Source organism: Schistocerca gregaria, chromosome 3, assembly GCF_023897955.1.
Source record: "Schistocerca gregaria isolate iqSchGreg1 chromosome 3, iqSchGreg1.2, whole genome shotgun sequence".
Taxonomy (NCBI): Eukaryota; Metazoa; Arthropoda; class Insecta; order Orthoptera; family Acrididae; genus Schistocerca; species Schistocerca gregaria.
In genome coordinates, this window is record NC_064922.1 from 827669162 (window position 1) to 827684710 (window position 15549).

Here is a 15549-nt window from a genome sequence, read left to right on the forward strand (position 1 = left end):
ACGCACATGTACATTACCATGAGGGGTGAGGTACACGTACACACGTGGTTTCCGTTTTCAATTACGGAGTGGAATAGAGTGTGTCCCGACATGTCAGGCCAATAGATGTTCAATGTGGTGGCCATCATTTGCTGCACACAATTGCAATCTCTGACGTAATGAATGTCGTACACGCCGCAGTACAGCTGGTGTAATGTCGCCGCAGGCTGCCACAATACATTGTATCATATCCTCTGGGGTTGTAGGCACATCATGGTTTACATTCTCCTTTAGCGTACCCCACAAAAAGAAGTCCAGAGGTGTAAGACCAGGAGAATGGGCTGGCCAATTTATGCGTCCTCCACGTCCTATGAAACGCCCGTCGAACGTGTACCTCACCCCTCATGGTAATGTACATGTGCGTCAGTGAAAAATACCAATAAAAAGGTGTTAGCAGGTGGACGTAATGTGCTGTTCCAGTCTCTTCTGTACCTAAGGTCCATCACCGTTCTCTTTCAATCCCTACGTAATTCGGTGCTCTCCAATACACACGATCGAACAGCGGAGGAGTGGTACTCAAGCGTCAACTTTAGCTTCCAATATCTCCGGATGTAATTAACATTTTACAATGCAACAAACGGCACTGATTACGTATTTGTTTATATGTTCAGATGTGCGAACAAAACTAACGGGGTTCCATTTAAAAAACTGTAGGTTTGTGTTAAAAAACATACTACCGTGCATTTTTTTTATGGTTTGTATTAACCAATTACACTAGCCTCTCTCCTCAAGATCGGTCTGTGGAATCGACTTGTCAGTATTTGATGTGGTTTACGAAATATATCCAGCGGTAATGTTAAGTGACCTCACCCTGTATTTCAGCTGAGAATATGTTCAAGTATTCTGCTCTAACCGATATCAGGTACATAGATCTGTAATTTTGAGGGTCCTTTCTTTTACCCTCTAGCTATGCTTGACACAGTGGTGTCGATTAAATATCTAGGCGTAACGTTGGTAAGCAACAGGAAATGAGGACGGGAGCAGTGAAGGCCAATGGTCGACATCGGTCTATTGGCTGACTTTTAGGAAAGTGTACCGCGTATACAAATTAGATCGCATAGAGAACGCTAGTGCGACCAGTGTTTTAGTACTGCTCAAGTGCTTGGGATCCCTATCAGGTGGAATTAAAGGAAGAAGTCGAAGCAATTCAGAGGCGTACTGCTAGATCTGTTACTGTCGAATTCGAGCAACATAGGAGTATTACGGAGATTGTTTGTGAACTGATATGGGAACCCACGGAAGAAAGAGGATGTTCTTAACACGAAACACTATAGAGAAAATGTAGAAAACTGGTGTCAACAGCTGACTACAGAACGATTCTAGTGCTGCCAATATACATTTCCTAGAAGGATCACGAAGATACCAAAAGATAAATTAAGACTCGTACAGAGATATATACCAATGGCTTTTCCCATGCCTCATTTGAGAGTAGAATAGGAAAGTAAACGACGAAATGGTGCCAAGTACTCTCCGCCATGTAGCATACGGCAGTCTGCGGAATACGTATCTAGATGTAGGCGTAGTATAGATGGTGGAGTTCATCTACGCTAGGGGAAAACAACATAGCAAATCAACCAGTCGAAGATTGTTCATATATATTCTATTGACGCATATTCCATCTAAATATTCTCAGCTGGTAATAACACTTTTAAAGATATGATATACCTCAGTTACCTAGAAATTCTAAATTTATCACTATCCCGATTAACAATGGAAGATTTTAGAGAGATTTGGAGGTTTGTGCCAAGTTCCTATGGGACCAAATTGCTGAGATCATCGGTCCCTAGGCTTACACATTACTTACTCTAACTTCAAGTAACTTACGTTAAGGACAACAAATACACACTCATGCCGAGGGCGATCTAGAACCTCAGACAGGGACAGCCGTGCGAACCGTGTCAAGGCGCTTCAGACCACGCTCCTGCCCCACGCGTCAGGATTTTAGAGCACTAACATATATAGTACTCAATATTCTAACGTAAGTTGAAGAAATGCCGTGTTTTATAATGGCTGTTTGTGCAGATTTTGTGCAAACTGTGTCAAAAGTTGCCACAAACTTTTGTTAGAGAGAAAACGGTAATTCATAATCGTAGCTCTGGGATATGATCCGTGATGGGTGAATCTTTATATAGAATCCAACTTCTTCTGAAGCCCGCTTGTCTTTATGGTTCACTGCCGGTTTTTTAAGCTGTTGATGATAATTTTAGTGAATATTATCTACAGTAAGCAGTGAAGGCCAATTTGTTTGCAGATTTTATGGCTTTTAGTGGATATGGGAGGACACAATGAAAATTTGGTAACAGAAACAAAATAAAACAATAAGCGATGGAAGTTAAAACGAAAACCTACATTTCCGAGACGTCACGTTTAATCAATTAAGATAATAGATACAAAATTAACTACGGAAATTTGTAAGACCACACGTTATGAAGCTACTTACGAACGTCTCGTGTAGTGACATATGCAGGGATGGCTGCACAAGGCCTGGGACAAAGGATAGCCGAGTAGTAACAAACTAGGCCACAGATTTGGGCTCCTTCGATGATCAGCAACCCGCTAGCGTATTCGTGATTTACATTTCCATTTTATCGCCCAGTATCTAGAAATTCAACTGCAAATTAAGACATAAGAGAAAGTTCAAAGAAGATAGGAACACTGTAACAATAATTACCAAATTACAGGGGAACCGAAATCTCTAAAGAGGTGTAGCTTGGCGTCATTTTGAGAGGAACTGATAATTTTTTCAAGATGATGGCAACCGTTAAAAAAATTCAAGTTCGAATTGAGTGTCTTCTTGTTCATAAGACAGTCAGGAAAGCTCACCGTTCCAATGACTGGGATGGTGCCAGGGCAGTGAACCTCTGGGAAGAAACAAGTGGCTCAGCAAGTGAGACCTAGCTGCTTGCCCACCCAACACGCTTTTTGGGGATGTCCGTTCCTCTTCAAATGGACTCCCTACTGTGGTATTTATTACGACAGTATCCACAGCCTCAGAGAAGTTCAAACGTGTTGCATTATATCCGTGTCACTTCTTTCCACGTTAATTCTTCGTGACGATTTTCTTGAAGTTCAGCGTACTCCCCAACGGTACTAAATTGTTGTTTGAGACTATATCGGCACCTGTACACGTCCTACCATTCAGTATCTGATTTCGGAATCTGTCTCACCAATGATGTAACCCATCTGGTATAGTCCGCGCAAAATACCGTGGCTGTTAGATGCGCAGGCGGCAGGCACGTGTGCCGAGAATGGTAGTGGTGGGGATTATGGGCAGGCGCTAGGGGAAAGACCGAGGGCTGGGGGAGAAGTACCGTTCTCAACTGAGCTCTAATGTTTTTGTGAATATTAAGTGGAGCCCCTTCACATATGCATTTGCATTGTGACCATACAAAAAGATCTGTCACCTCTGCTTTGGTTAGTATCTAAAAATGAATTCCGCTGAAAATGCAGCGATTTATTGTCGTGTGGCCTGTTAACCATCCCTAAGTTTCAGAGAAGCATCATGAGTGGCGGATTTTGAGTAAAAACCTAGACATTAATTTGTTACCATGTTAAAATTTGCTTCTTGTGCCAAAACACAGCACAATGTACGTAATCTAAACTCATTAACATGTTGAGCAGACACAGTTGTGAGAGAAATCTGAAACAGTAGTTTATTAACTTTGTTAAGTGAAGAAATGGGGAAATGTAAGGTAAGTAACTCATGGAAAGTCACATCCTGGGTACAAAAATAAATGTGTAATGTCTCAATTCTTTTGTTCGCAAACCCATACATAGCATTTCTCATTTCACCAGCTACCGATGGGGCACAAAAATTAAATTTTTCATTAAAAAAGACTGTAGTTAGTGGAAAAACTCGGTAGATAATGAAGTTTCGCATAGTACAAATGTGGAAAAATATTCTATTTTTTGTGTGTTGATCATTTGCCAAAATCGCTCTTCGATATCTCAACTCGTTATGAAATATGAGGAATGCTATGGATATTTCACTCTGAGTTTATTGCTAGCGTGGCTCCATTGCAAATGAGAGTGTTAGATCAATTTTCGCGAGATCAGTGACAATATAAACCTCCACCAAATCTAAAGAAAAATTCTACATGTTAGCCAAATTTCATACACAACAACATATTATGTAATATAGACGAAACACAAAATCGTATCGACCCGTATTTTTCATCGCAAGCTTTTTCGAATTTTTCGTTGTGTCTTACTTCGGAGTAAATATCACAATAACTGCGACCATCGACGAAATGATCATGAACCTGACCTCTAAATCTACAAGTAACGCAAAAAAGAAATTTGTACACCGAATAGTTTCTATAAAATCATTGAGAAATACTGTAGTGCGTGCGCCTCAGTTCTGCCATCGCCGACCGGCCGGTAGGTGGCAAACACTGTCCGTATCTCCTTCTGAACAAACGAACGAACTCGCCCAGCCGTTTGGACGAAAATTGGCAACCGTACATAGACCACCATATCCTGCACGGACTCTCTACCTCGCTGTGCACCATGACCTTATGCAGATCCTCTTGTGATTTTTGAAGAGTGTTTCCTATTACGAACTGAAGTTTGCTAGAGCACTCAGTCAGTTCGAAAACTGGGAGCTGTGCCGCTTCCTCAGTGCCAATACTAACCTCATATCTCAACAATCCATCGAGCTGCAATGATCATTCACAGCGCTGATGAACCATCCTGATTGTGACCATTGCTAGCTAAGATTGCAGCATGCGCCCGCTCGGTTGGCAGTGCGGTCTAGCGCATCGCCGGCACGGTGGCTCAGCGTGTTCGGTGCAAGGGTTAGCTGCCCTCTGTAATAAAAAAACTGAGTCCATCGAACAACAACGAACTTAAACGGATGTCTTACGACGTCCGCCCCGAGCAGATACAACGAACGACAGCGAACAAAATGAGATAAAAACAAAGCGCACGGCTTTCCGGGCAGGAAGGAGAGCCTGGTCCCCGGCACGAATCCGCCCGGCGGATTTGTGTCGAGGTCCGATGTGCCAGCCAGTCCGTGGATGCTTTTATGTGGTTTTCCATCTGCCTCGGCGAATGCGGGCTGGTTACTCTTATTCCGCCGCAGTTACACTATGTCGGCGATTGCTGCGCAAACAAGTTGTCCATTTACGCGTACACCACCATTACTCTACCACGAAAACGTAGGGGTTTCAGTAGTCTGGTGTGAGACGTTCCCTGGGGGGTCCACCGGGGGCCGAACCGCACAATAACTCTGGGTTTGGTGTGGGGTGGCGGAAGGGTGAAGTGGACTGCGGTAGTCGTCGTGGGGTTATGGACCACTGCGGCTGCGGCGGGGACAGAGCCTCGCCATCGTTTCTAGGTCCCCGGTTAACACACAATACAATACAAAACAACACAATACGAGACTGCAGTATACTGTAGCTGACAGAGAGTGAAGCAATAATTGCACTTCATATAACATAATCATGGGTTTTCTGTTAACATGGAACAAATTGTAAAATGAGATAACTACTCTAATAATTAAAGTTTTCTTGAGACACTTGAGTCTCATCAGTATCTGTCGAAGCGATGAATAAAAATTTGTGTCGTGGCTATGACTTGAACCCCGGCTTCAGTGCATATTTTTGTTTTGGTTGTTCTCATTTTGTTCGTTAATAATTGTTGTATTTGTTTGGAGCGGACGTTTCATGACGTTTGCTTAAGTACATTGTTGGTACATTCTCTCAGTTTTTTTTTATTACAGATTATTATCTGACCGAACACGTGGAGCTACCGTGCGGAGAATATTAGGTAAGAATGCTAGCTACGACACCAGTATAGCAGTGGCATCATGGTATCATGGCTGCATTCAAGTCATGGCTGTGGCACAAATTTTAATTCATTTCCTCAGCTTCCAACATTATCATAGATAAATATGAGACTCAAATGTCTCAAAGAAAATTTAATTATAATACCTATAAATCACCTACACCTGAGATACTGGATCTCCCCATTATGTCCAGTGTTGGGGTGGTATTCCAATGCCACAGAGCCTCGGAAATAGTGGTGGTCTAAGAAGGGGAAAATGAGCAGGATAAAAGTGCAACAGTGGTGTAATGGCTAGCATTCCTTTCTTAAAAAGCTCGGAGGCACAGGTTCAAGTCTCAGACGTAACACAAACTTTAAATTAACTTCTTCAGCTTCCATCATTACCGAGCTAACTGATGCTGTTAACAAACTGTTCCAGGTTACATATCGACGGAGGAGTTCTCGGACGCGTGTTCACTGCTGAGCGAACACTTGCAGAACCCCATCTCGTCCGAGCAACTGCTCGACATCTGCCGCTCCATGGACATCAACAAGGACGGCCTGGTCGATCTGAACGAGTTCCTCGAGACCTTCCGGCTGGTGGACATGGATCGCGACGAGGGCGACGATGACGACTACGAGTCTCCAGAGGAGAGCACCCCGCGCGCCGAGTGAACACGAAACACAGTGACACCACTGGCGAAATCCAGCCACGGCGGTGTCTGCTCATGTGTAAGAACGGGTCATGGGGACAGTGCTAGCGTGGTACTTCGAAACGGCGTCGAAGATCTGAGCCGGACGATGTGGCTGTGAACCCCAGAAAAGTGTTCGAGAAGCTGATCTCAAGAAGATTTAGAAGTTTCAGAGTTGCGCGATTTCACAATTCATGTTTCCTCCATCACGTTCAAAGATGCAGGATGAACATCGGTACATGAATTTCCTCAGCATCAAATAAGGAAGTAATATGATACAGATACTACCCTTCACAATACTCGTTGCGTATCATATGGTTAGTAACCTACACAATGCTTGTTCCATTTAAACTGAAGGCACAATTTTGAACAAATGTAGTAGAACTTCCTTATAAATGCATTGTGCTGCAGTGTTTCAAGTAAAGTGAACGGCACAGAACAGTGAAAAGATAAATAAAAATCCGATATACATCGCAGAGTTTAACTGGAATGGTACTCGTCTCTGATGGTGAACTTATTGAGGTTCTAAATGCGGAACGTCGTGTCGACGTACATAGATGTATATAATTTTATTTTGTCGCAACTCTCTTCAAACGAATCCCAGTTTACTATTTTGCAGAACAGGACTGCAGAACGGACAGTGAAAACCTTAATAGATGTAGTGAATCTATCCGAATAACCAGTTGTTCTTCGTTCAGTTTACTCAGTGTGTTAAATCTTTTTTTAAGCAGCTGTCATTGTGCGAAACTGATAAAATTACGCGAGTGGTCAATATAAGTATTCAGTACTCCCTATGCACTTTTAAAAGCTTTGTCTTTCAAATAACCAAATAATGAAGGCGGAGAAGAATTACCGATGTCATAAGCGTATCTGGCCTCAGAAATCACGTGTGTTGTATACTGTGTACTCTCGTTTGGAATCTTCCTTTCAAGAAGGAAGCATTTGTGGAGATTAGTGGGAAAAAATCGGCCCACAGATGTAGACAGTTTTATTTACGATAGAGAAAGAAATGTGTCTATATTACAGTAAGAACAGTGAGTTACTCTTTCGAAATCTATGCGAGACATACAACAGGTTTTCCAAGTTTCCCTCAATTCCTTGCTGTAACATTCAAGAGCACCCAGAAACGAAAATTTCCTAAACGTGTGACCACAATTTTACCACTCATGTTCATAAATAACAGTTAAGGTGGTCATTAGTTTTTCGTTCCTTCCGCTGTACAATGTAAAAGTGACATATATTATACAATCATACATCCCAGGTGTGTATTTGGTGATAAGGCACTACGTTAACCAGTTAGTTCGAATTTTCAGTAGCAGGAATATATCTAGTCTAAAATGCTTGCTGTTTTCTACAATCCCTACATGATATACATGTTTGTGCAGTGTACGAGGAACATACTATAATAGTGTTATAAAAGACTATGTGTAAAAGGTTTTTTTATGAAAAATATTTGTCACTATCAAGGCCAGACTGGATACCTTGTTCTATTCAGGATTGTAACATCATCCCACAAAACCCCTGACATTATGGCGTGGATGGTATGGTAACAAGAAATAATTTACTGTTATGGTTATTCTATGAACTTTTCAGGAGTTAATTATTTTTTTAACTCTCTCCTATTAGAGTTCTATACATTCTGCAAAAGAGAAACTATCCTGTGTGTAGTGAAAAATCGGAGAGCAGAGTTTACTTGGGATATAGCAACGAGAAGATCAGTAACGCAGGACTTTTCTAAAAAAAAATTTTAAAGGAGAAGATGTAGTATTCTTATAAGAGTGTGGTATATATTTACCTATAAAGATAATTAAACCTTGGCAACCTTTTATGTTCAAACGGTGCTACTTATTAACGGGAATTATGCTATCCAGCGTCTTCCCTACAGAGGAATGTAGATACATACACACTCACAAGGACACAAGTTAAGCGTCCACAAGTAATTATGGAAACATCATTGTAGACGATGTGGTGGTGGTTGTTGGGATGTTTAAGGGGGACTAAACAGCTAAGGTCATCAGTCCCCCAGTAGACGATGTAATACCATTTTTGTAGAGCTGCAAAATTACATCAGTGGAGTTGCCAATACGAGTATACTGTTAGTTCCACGTCGGTAGGATGTGGAATTCTGTCGGTCACGGAGTCATACATCGAGAATTTTCAGATAAACTCATAAAATCTTTGTATGAGTGTTGTAACAAGCGGTTCGCAATATTCTGGATATCACCATTTGATTCGATTATAGGGGCAAGCTCAAACCAAATGTGGTCTAAAGCAGATGCTATTTTCAGTAGCGTGAGTGTTTTAGCATTGAGCAAACAGTGGACATACGTGTGTGTTGAGCGTGCAGAGACCTGTATTACTGAAATACTGTGCCAGAACTTTGTCTCATAAGTGGCAACAGAACTTTCTTCGTGGCGCTGGTGGTGTCTTGCAGTCGTATCACATAGTATTCCCTTTCATTCTACCAAAACAGTGCCTATGTAATACTTCAAAAAACTGAGACATTACTGGCCTGCCTCTTTCTTCATGCTATGCCCTATCCCTCCCTCAACTGTGCCAAAACATTCGCACATACTTCTTCCCTCGTCTTTGAACTAAGTCATTATCGAAAATAACGTTGTGTTTTAGTGATTCTGAATGATTTTGATACTCCGCTCTATCTCAGAAACGACAATTATTGAGTGGTATAAAGTATGGTGATTTCACCATCATGTAGTCACATGTAACAGTAAATACATCTCCGCCTTCTCATCTTCAAATTCTGCATGAAATCAATGTGACGACAGAACGAGGAATTTCTTGAACTTTTACGAACCAACGGATCAAGATTCACTGATTCTAAGCATGATTCTCTTTGTGCAGACTCACCGTGATTATTCCACAATGTAACATTTTGCAACATCATCTAATCTATACTTTAGAAGTGGAGGGCTCTTCGTGTACCACCGTCCTTTTCCAGGTGTTTCTGTTCGCACCATGTGATTAAATCGCAAATTCTTAATACCAAAGATACATACTACATTCTGTCATGTCCTAACCCATTCCACTATGCTTAAAAATGACAGTATGTGACGACTGCGGTCTCGATAAATATTTTTAACAGCCATATGTGAAATAACTACATTCAGTCACTACTTACAGGCTTGGACCCAGCTCTTAACAACACATGGTAGATATCTAACTATACGGAATGACTACATTAAGTAAGTATGTTAAGCTTGTGGACTGAGTCCTCTTTAAAACACCGCAGATACGATATGGTATTGAAGATGATTACGGATTAGTGTCATATGTGGACCATTTCTTTTTGGTGCTCAACTCTTTCGTCTGTGAGAGGGTGTGTTTATAACAGACGCTAAATAGATTAAAAAGTTCAATTACGCCTACAATAAGTTTAAAAGTATATGAACGATGTTTCGTATTGGTGCAGAAGAGTATGTTACAAGACCATTCAAGTTTCCAAGGAGTTGGCTCTTTTACCGAATGCACCTCGCTAGTCAGCACTTCTTTTCCCATTGCCTCCTAATCAGAACTAAATTATTACTAGAATAGAAATGACTGTAACAACATAATTAGCGAAAATTTAAATTTATCGTTACTGTAAACGTAAGTGGCAACATGTTTTTAAACTTTTATCTCTAGTATGTTTTACGAAAAAATGCAAATAGAGAAAGATGCGCTGTCTGATTCTCATAACCTGGCTATATGTGCAGAACCTTGTTACTGGATTACTCGTGAGACCCAAAGTCAACATTTCCATTGAAATCCTTTTATATCATATTTATGTGTAGGTAATTGTGGCTGTGTATTATATTTATGTGCTATTTATTACTCCAAATGTGACTAGGTGCTCTACGAAATAATGTCTCAAAAGAAAGTGGAAAATGTACATGTGAGGCATGTATGTTGAATAGCGGCAGTTTCTTACAATAATGAGGTCAATGCGGGTACAAATTATCTTTGAATGTATTCGTACACACCTATAGCATATTCAGATACATATATATATATATAATATTATGTGGTAGCAGATCTATGACAAGTGTTGTTATATGTGTTTTTTGAGATCCTTTTTGAATCCAAGCTGCATGCCCTGCCACAAGTTCTTTCAGTAAGTAAATGTCCGAGCCTTTCCTTGTGTAGATGATGATTGCGTGTCATTTTTAAAACACCTTAGAACTGTTCGGCTTCCGTGTGTCCTTTTCTTATTTAATTAATGATTTAGTTTAGTGAATCCTCAACTATTACCTCTCTTGCGTCATAGAAGAATTGTTACTTATTTAGGAAAAAATTCGACATGAATTAAGTTCTCAACCACTGTTCCTTGACACTTCAACGCTAAAACAATTTCCCATGCTTCAGATCTGTCACATAACATGTCAGCGAACGGACTCCCAACGGGAGACTAGGCATAGTGAGATAAAGTACGTATTTGTTATCCTTCTTCTGGATCCAGACTTTGGACCGGTGGTTACTAAGTAATAAGTAAATATCTCTGTCGTTTTTTATCTTTAGACTCATAAATATTACTGCATTTCACATTATCTTGATCATCATCATTATCATCGTGCAATAAAGGCCAAGCTTTGTTGACGTAGCCAACATTAGCCTATCTGTCTCTAGGCATTTTTGTCATTTGGTAGTAGCTGCGCAGTCCCTCCTCATGTGAACATTTTGTATTATGGATGATCTGGACCTGTATTTTTCCTTCTAAGATGTTTTTATGAAGATGTAATGTCAAATTAGGCGACCGATACTTTTAGTTTTTCTTCTCTCTATTATAATAATCATAGTGTTTTTTTTTTAATTTCGTTTACTAGTCGTTCATTGGGTTTTCTTTCAGTCGATGGTGTTTCTTTGGCTCATACTCAAATTTACATCCAAATTGCTTGTAATTTTTTTTAAATTTCTTGTTTCCCCTGAGTCCACCCTTCACAACTGCAGCACGCTGCAAATTAATCATTTTTGTTTCTACATTCCGGTGAATGTTTGTTAATAAATTATTGTCATTTTAATGGCTTGTTTGGTCACTACAGTTCTTATTTTAATATCCACTTTACTTCTCTTGTCATTTCTCACTTTACAAGTAGTAAAATTAATCTATTTGCACTAGTATAACATTTCTTGCATAGATTCTTGATGTTTGCACATTATTTGTCTCCTCAATTTATCTATCACCATTATTTTAGTGTGGGTTGTGTTCCTTTTCAGTGTGTAGTTCTGCAAGGCATCAGATAAAATTATATATATATATATATATATATATATATATATATTTCTTTTCAGAACCTGCTTAGATTACTATACCATCAGCAAGTCGAATACTATGTTTCTGTTTATCATTAGTTTTAATCCCTTTGGATCCACTTTTCATGGACTGTGTTACACTTTGGTGTGAATTAATTAAATATCAATGGAAAGAGATGATAGCCTTGTTGGACGCTTCTTACGTTAGCCTCTTTCTTAATGCTAGTGATATTTATTTCTGTACTCAGTCCTTTATATCTCCTGTCTACTCCAATTTCATACACTTCTTTAAACACTCTCTTCCAGTGCACCCCTTTAGAACATTTCTCTATGTCAATGATTGTTTACCTGTTCACCTGAATTGTTGTTTCTAAAATTATTTGTGGTACCATTTTAGTTTTCCTGGTTTCATGTTCTTTCGTAAATTTAGACTGTTACTCAACCAAACAGAAGGTTAACTTAGCTTTAAATTTTTTAACAACACTGAGTCGATTTCTTGATGTACATAGTCTACTAACGCTAAATTTCCATAATCTAACCCATCATTGTCATTTTCTATCTGAGTTATGGTAATATTAGGCTTTTCTTAATTCCACTGGTAGTATTCCACCATCATAATGGACACACATGAATTTGTAGATTATTAGTTTTGGCTTATGTCAGAGATTCTTTCATAATTCAACATTTAGGTTACCTCTTCTAGTCAATCTGTTGTTGGTATGGTTTAAAGCATTGTAGAATTCTGACCATGTAATTGGAAATCCTATGAATAAATTTTATACTTTTTCCATTGTGTGTAAATAATCTGAATCATCTCAGGCATCTTCGCACACATACCAAACTTTCATGTATTTTTTTCATATGTCAGAGGTTTGTATCACTTTCAAATATAATGCTACATTTTAATCCCTAGCTATTTTTCTACAAGTTCCACACTTAAATTTTAGTAATATTTTTATTTTTTTGTCTGTGTTTTCTTTCTTCATCTGCCTCCCTACATCTCTCTACTTACACAATTATCATTTATCTTATTCTATATGACATGTGGCTGTTTTTTTTACATGTCTGTATTGGTAAAAATTTATTTTTCTCAATATATTTCGTTCCCTTATTACATGCAGTACTTCTGATGGCATTCATAGTGTTCACATGATATATATATATAGTACAAGGAACATTCAGATATGATCAGCAACAAAAAAGATTTATATATTTTGTATGGCAGGTGGTTAAGACACTGTTTTTTTTGAGTTATTATTAGTAGTTAGTTTTAATTTACCTGTATGACTTCATTGTAAGATCTATTGTAGCTATAATTTGGCATTTCTTTTTGTTATCGGTCAACTGTCTAGAAACAGAGATATGATGGGAGCTCATAATTTAAAGAAAATGAAAAAATAAAAAACCAGTTGGAAACTTCAATTGGTTGGTTCACATTTTATAACTGTACACTGGTGTTCTGAATAACTTAAAATGTTTTCTTTCATCTTGTATTGAGAGATAATCTTTATTGGTCTGCGATATAATGTAGTGATGATACACTCTCGTTGGTCCGTCATATGGCAGGTCTCGGCAATAAAGGATTACAACAGATTAGAAAACAACTCTCTGTATGTGATAACAAATCTATAATTACCATTCTACGATATGTTTATGAAATTCAGCATGGCATCAGCAAGAGGATAAATTTGTTTCTGAAGTTATATACACCTAGTTATCATAAATGTATTAAACCTGAGTTGGTGAAATGTGATATTATATATTATAAACATTTATTACTGAGTGTTGTGATAACAATTTGTCATTAATCCAAACGCTTTGGGCTTATCAGGTAACCTTGTTCATTATCAACTCATAGACATTTTACCGTCTTTTCTAGCATTTTGTACTTTGTTTTGGGACCACTGAAGCAATATGTAGTGTCATATTGGTCGCCAGTATGGGAAAACGTTTCCTATAAAGTAATCTGTTATCCACTCCATCTCGAAGTGTCTTGGCTAAAAAGCTTTCATTAGTTAGAGGCTGGTACATTCATGATACTATCTCATATGTCAGCTTAATTAAGTCAGGTTGTTGAAAATAATAGAAGTGGGTCATATTAAGTAACTTCTCACATATTGTGGCTTATTTTTAGTAAACACATGATACCAATATGTAATGGGGCATACTGGGTACATAAGACTGGAGAAGAGTTCGTTCATAGCATAATGCAGTGTAAAATCATTAATAAATGGGAATTAGATAATGGATGCTAGGTCATGTGTGTTAAAAAATTGATCAATCGCATTCCATTCATTGTACCTTTCTATCAGTGTCTTAATGGAAAAGCGCAACTACATTTTATAATAATTTTAAAGAGTAATAATAACCCAAAAATGTAAGTCGATTAACAAGGACCAAATTATTTCACTATCTCCAAACACCACTGAACACATTAACTGTAATTCATTGATGAACTTATTTCTTGATACTCGTATATTCTTTAATTCAGAAACACCCTGAACTGATTGTGTGGATGTAGGCCTCCTGTTAGTATGATGGAAAAAATATCGGTTTCTTAGTGTACTTCAAACATTCCTCTGCATCCCTGAGTTACTGAAACGTTCTTGATTATTTAATAATGTATTGTCTCATATGAAATGAAATGTTATTCAGCAGAATTAGGTGACACATTATATACTGTGCAGGCCAGTTTTTACCACGTTTGGTAAACATTTCATCAGATAAATGTACCATCGTTAGGCACGACATAGTGCTTGTTCTAAATTACAACGCAACTGTTAACAAAGTGAAACTGATAGATAGCTGCATGATCTATGTTGTCTTTAACGAAACAGTTTTCTAGAGAACTGCTAAAAGAGAACGATAACGCGCAAAATAGTTCGTTGGCATGATTCTGCATTTCCACGCGTACCATTACACACAACGAGTGATAAGACTAAGAAATTGTTTGTAGTTAGAAATGGTATGGATAAAATTGTACTAGGTTTACTCGTATATTTAAGCACCCTTATAATTAAAATTTCAGTAACTGCAAATAGTAAAAACTCTGGGACTGAAAAAAAACTGATCCCTATTTATGAAAGGTAAATAATTTGCGTGTGAGAAAGATGAGAAACGACAGTATTTTCCTGCAATTGCCGTCTTCCTTTATTTGCAAATAATGACTGAGTGTAAAAACAATTGCCAGATGCACACTTGACATCTTGCACGGTGCTTCTGAAGCTGCTGATTTGGAATGCGATATGAGAATATGTTTAGTGTTTCTGAGTTGATATTCGCTGCCATAGTAAGTGTCCTTCAACTTTAGCTTCACAGGCAACAGTTAGCGTGAATATTGAACTCATGCTTTGCTACCATCACAGTTATTCAATTGAGGTGGAGCACAATTGGGCTTCTTACGGTATCCAGTATCACGATTAACTCTTCTGTGCCTGCTGAGTCCATGTCAGACTGTCCATGGTTTAGTTATTCACATAGAATCCAAGAGCGTTATTAATATTTCAGTACAGCACGAAGCTCCAAAAGCTTCTTTTTGTGAACTCGTCTGAGTTCATTCATTTGAACTACTCAGTGAACGAAGTCTTGGAAGCTCTGCCACGCTTATATTTAGAATTACAAAGTCCCTTTCACCAAGCGGGCTACATAAATCATGAAATTCTTCATTGTTCTAAAAGCAAAAATTTGTGTGTGGGTCCTTAAAGGATAAAGAACTTTTCTAAAAACAGCAATTCCTCCCATGCACTTTATTTTGCATTTAAATGTATTTCTATGTTACTAGTTTCGAGTCTGCACCTCCGTTTTC

General features: G+C 38.6%; 1 protein-coding gene across 1 annotated transcript in view; it reads left to right on the forward strand.

Moving 5' to 3' along the window:
• LOC126355884 (serine/threonine-protein phosphatase rdgC) overlaps positions 1-9573 on the forward strand; it is a 1775952-nt gene extending 1766379 nt beyond the window's left edge. Inside the window, exon 16 of the mRNA XM_050006387.1 lies at positions 6245-9573. Within this exon, the coding sequence (XP_049862344.1) occupies positions 6245-6480 (236 nt within the window). The 3' untranslated portion in view covers positions 6481-9573. The remainder of the gene's footprint in view (positions 1-6244) is intronic.
• The last annotated feature ends 5976 nt before the right edge of the window (positions 9574-15549 follow it).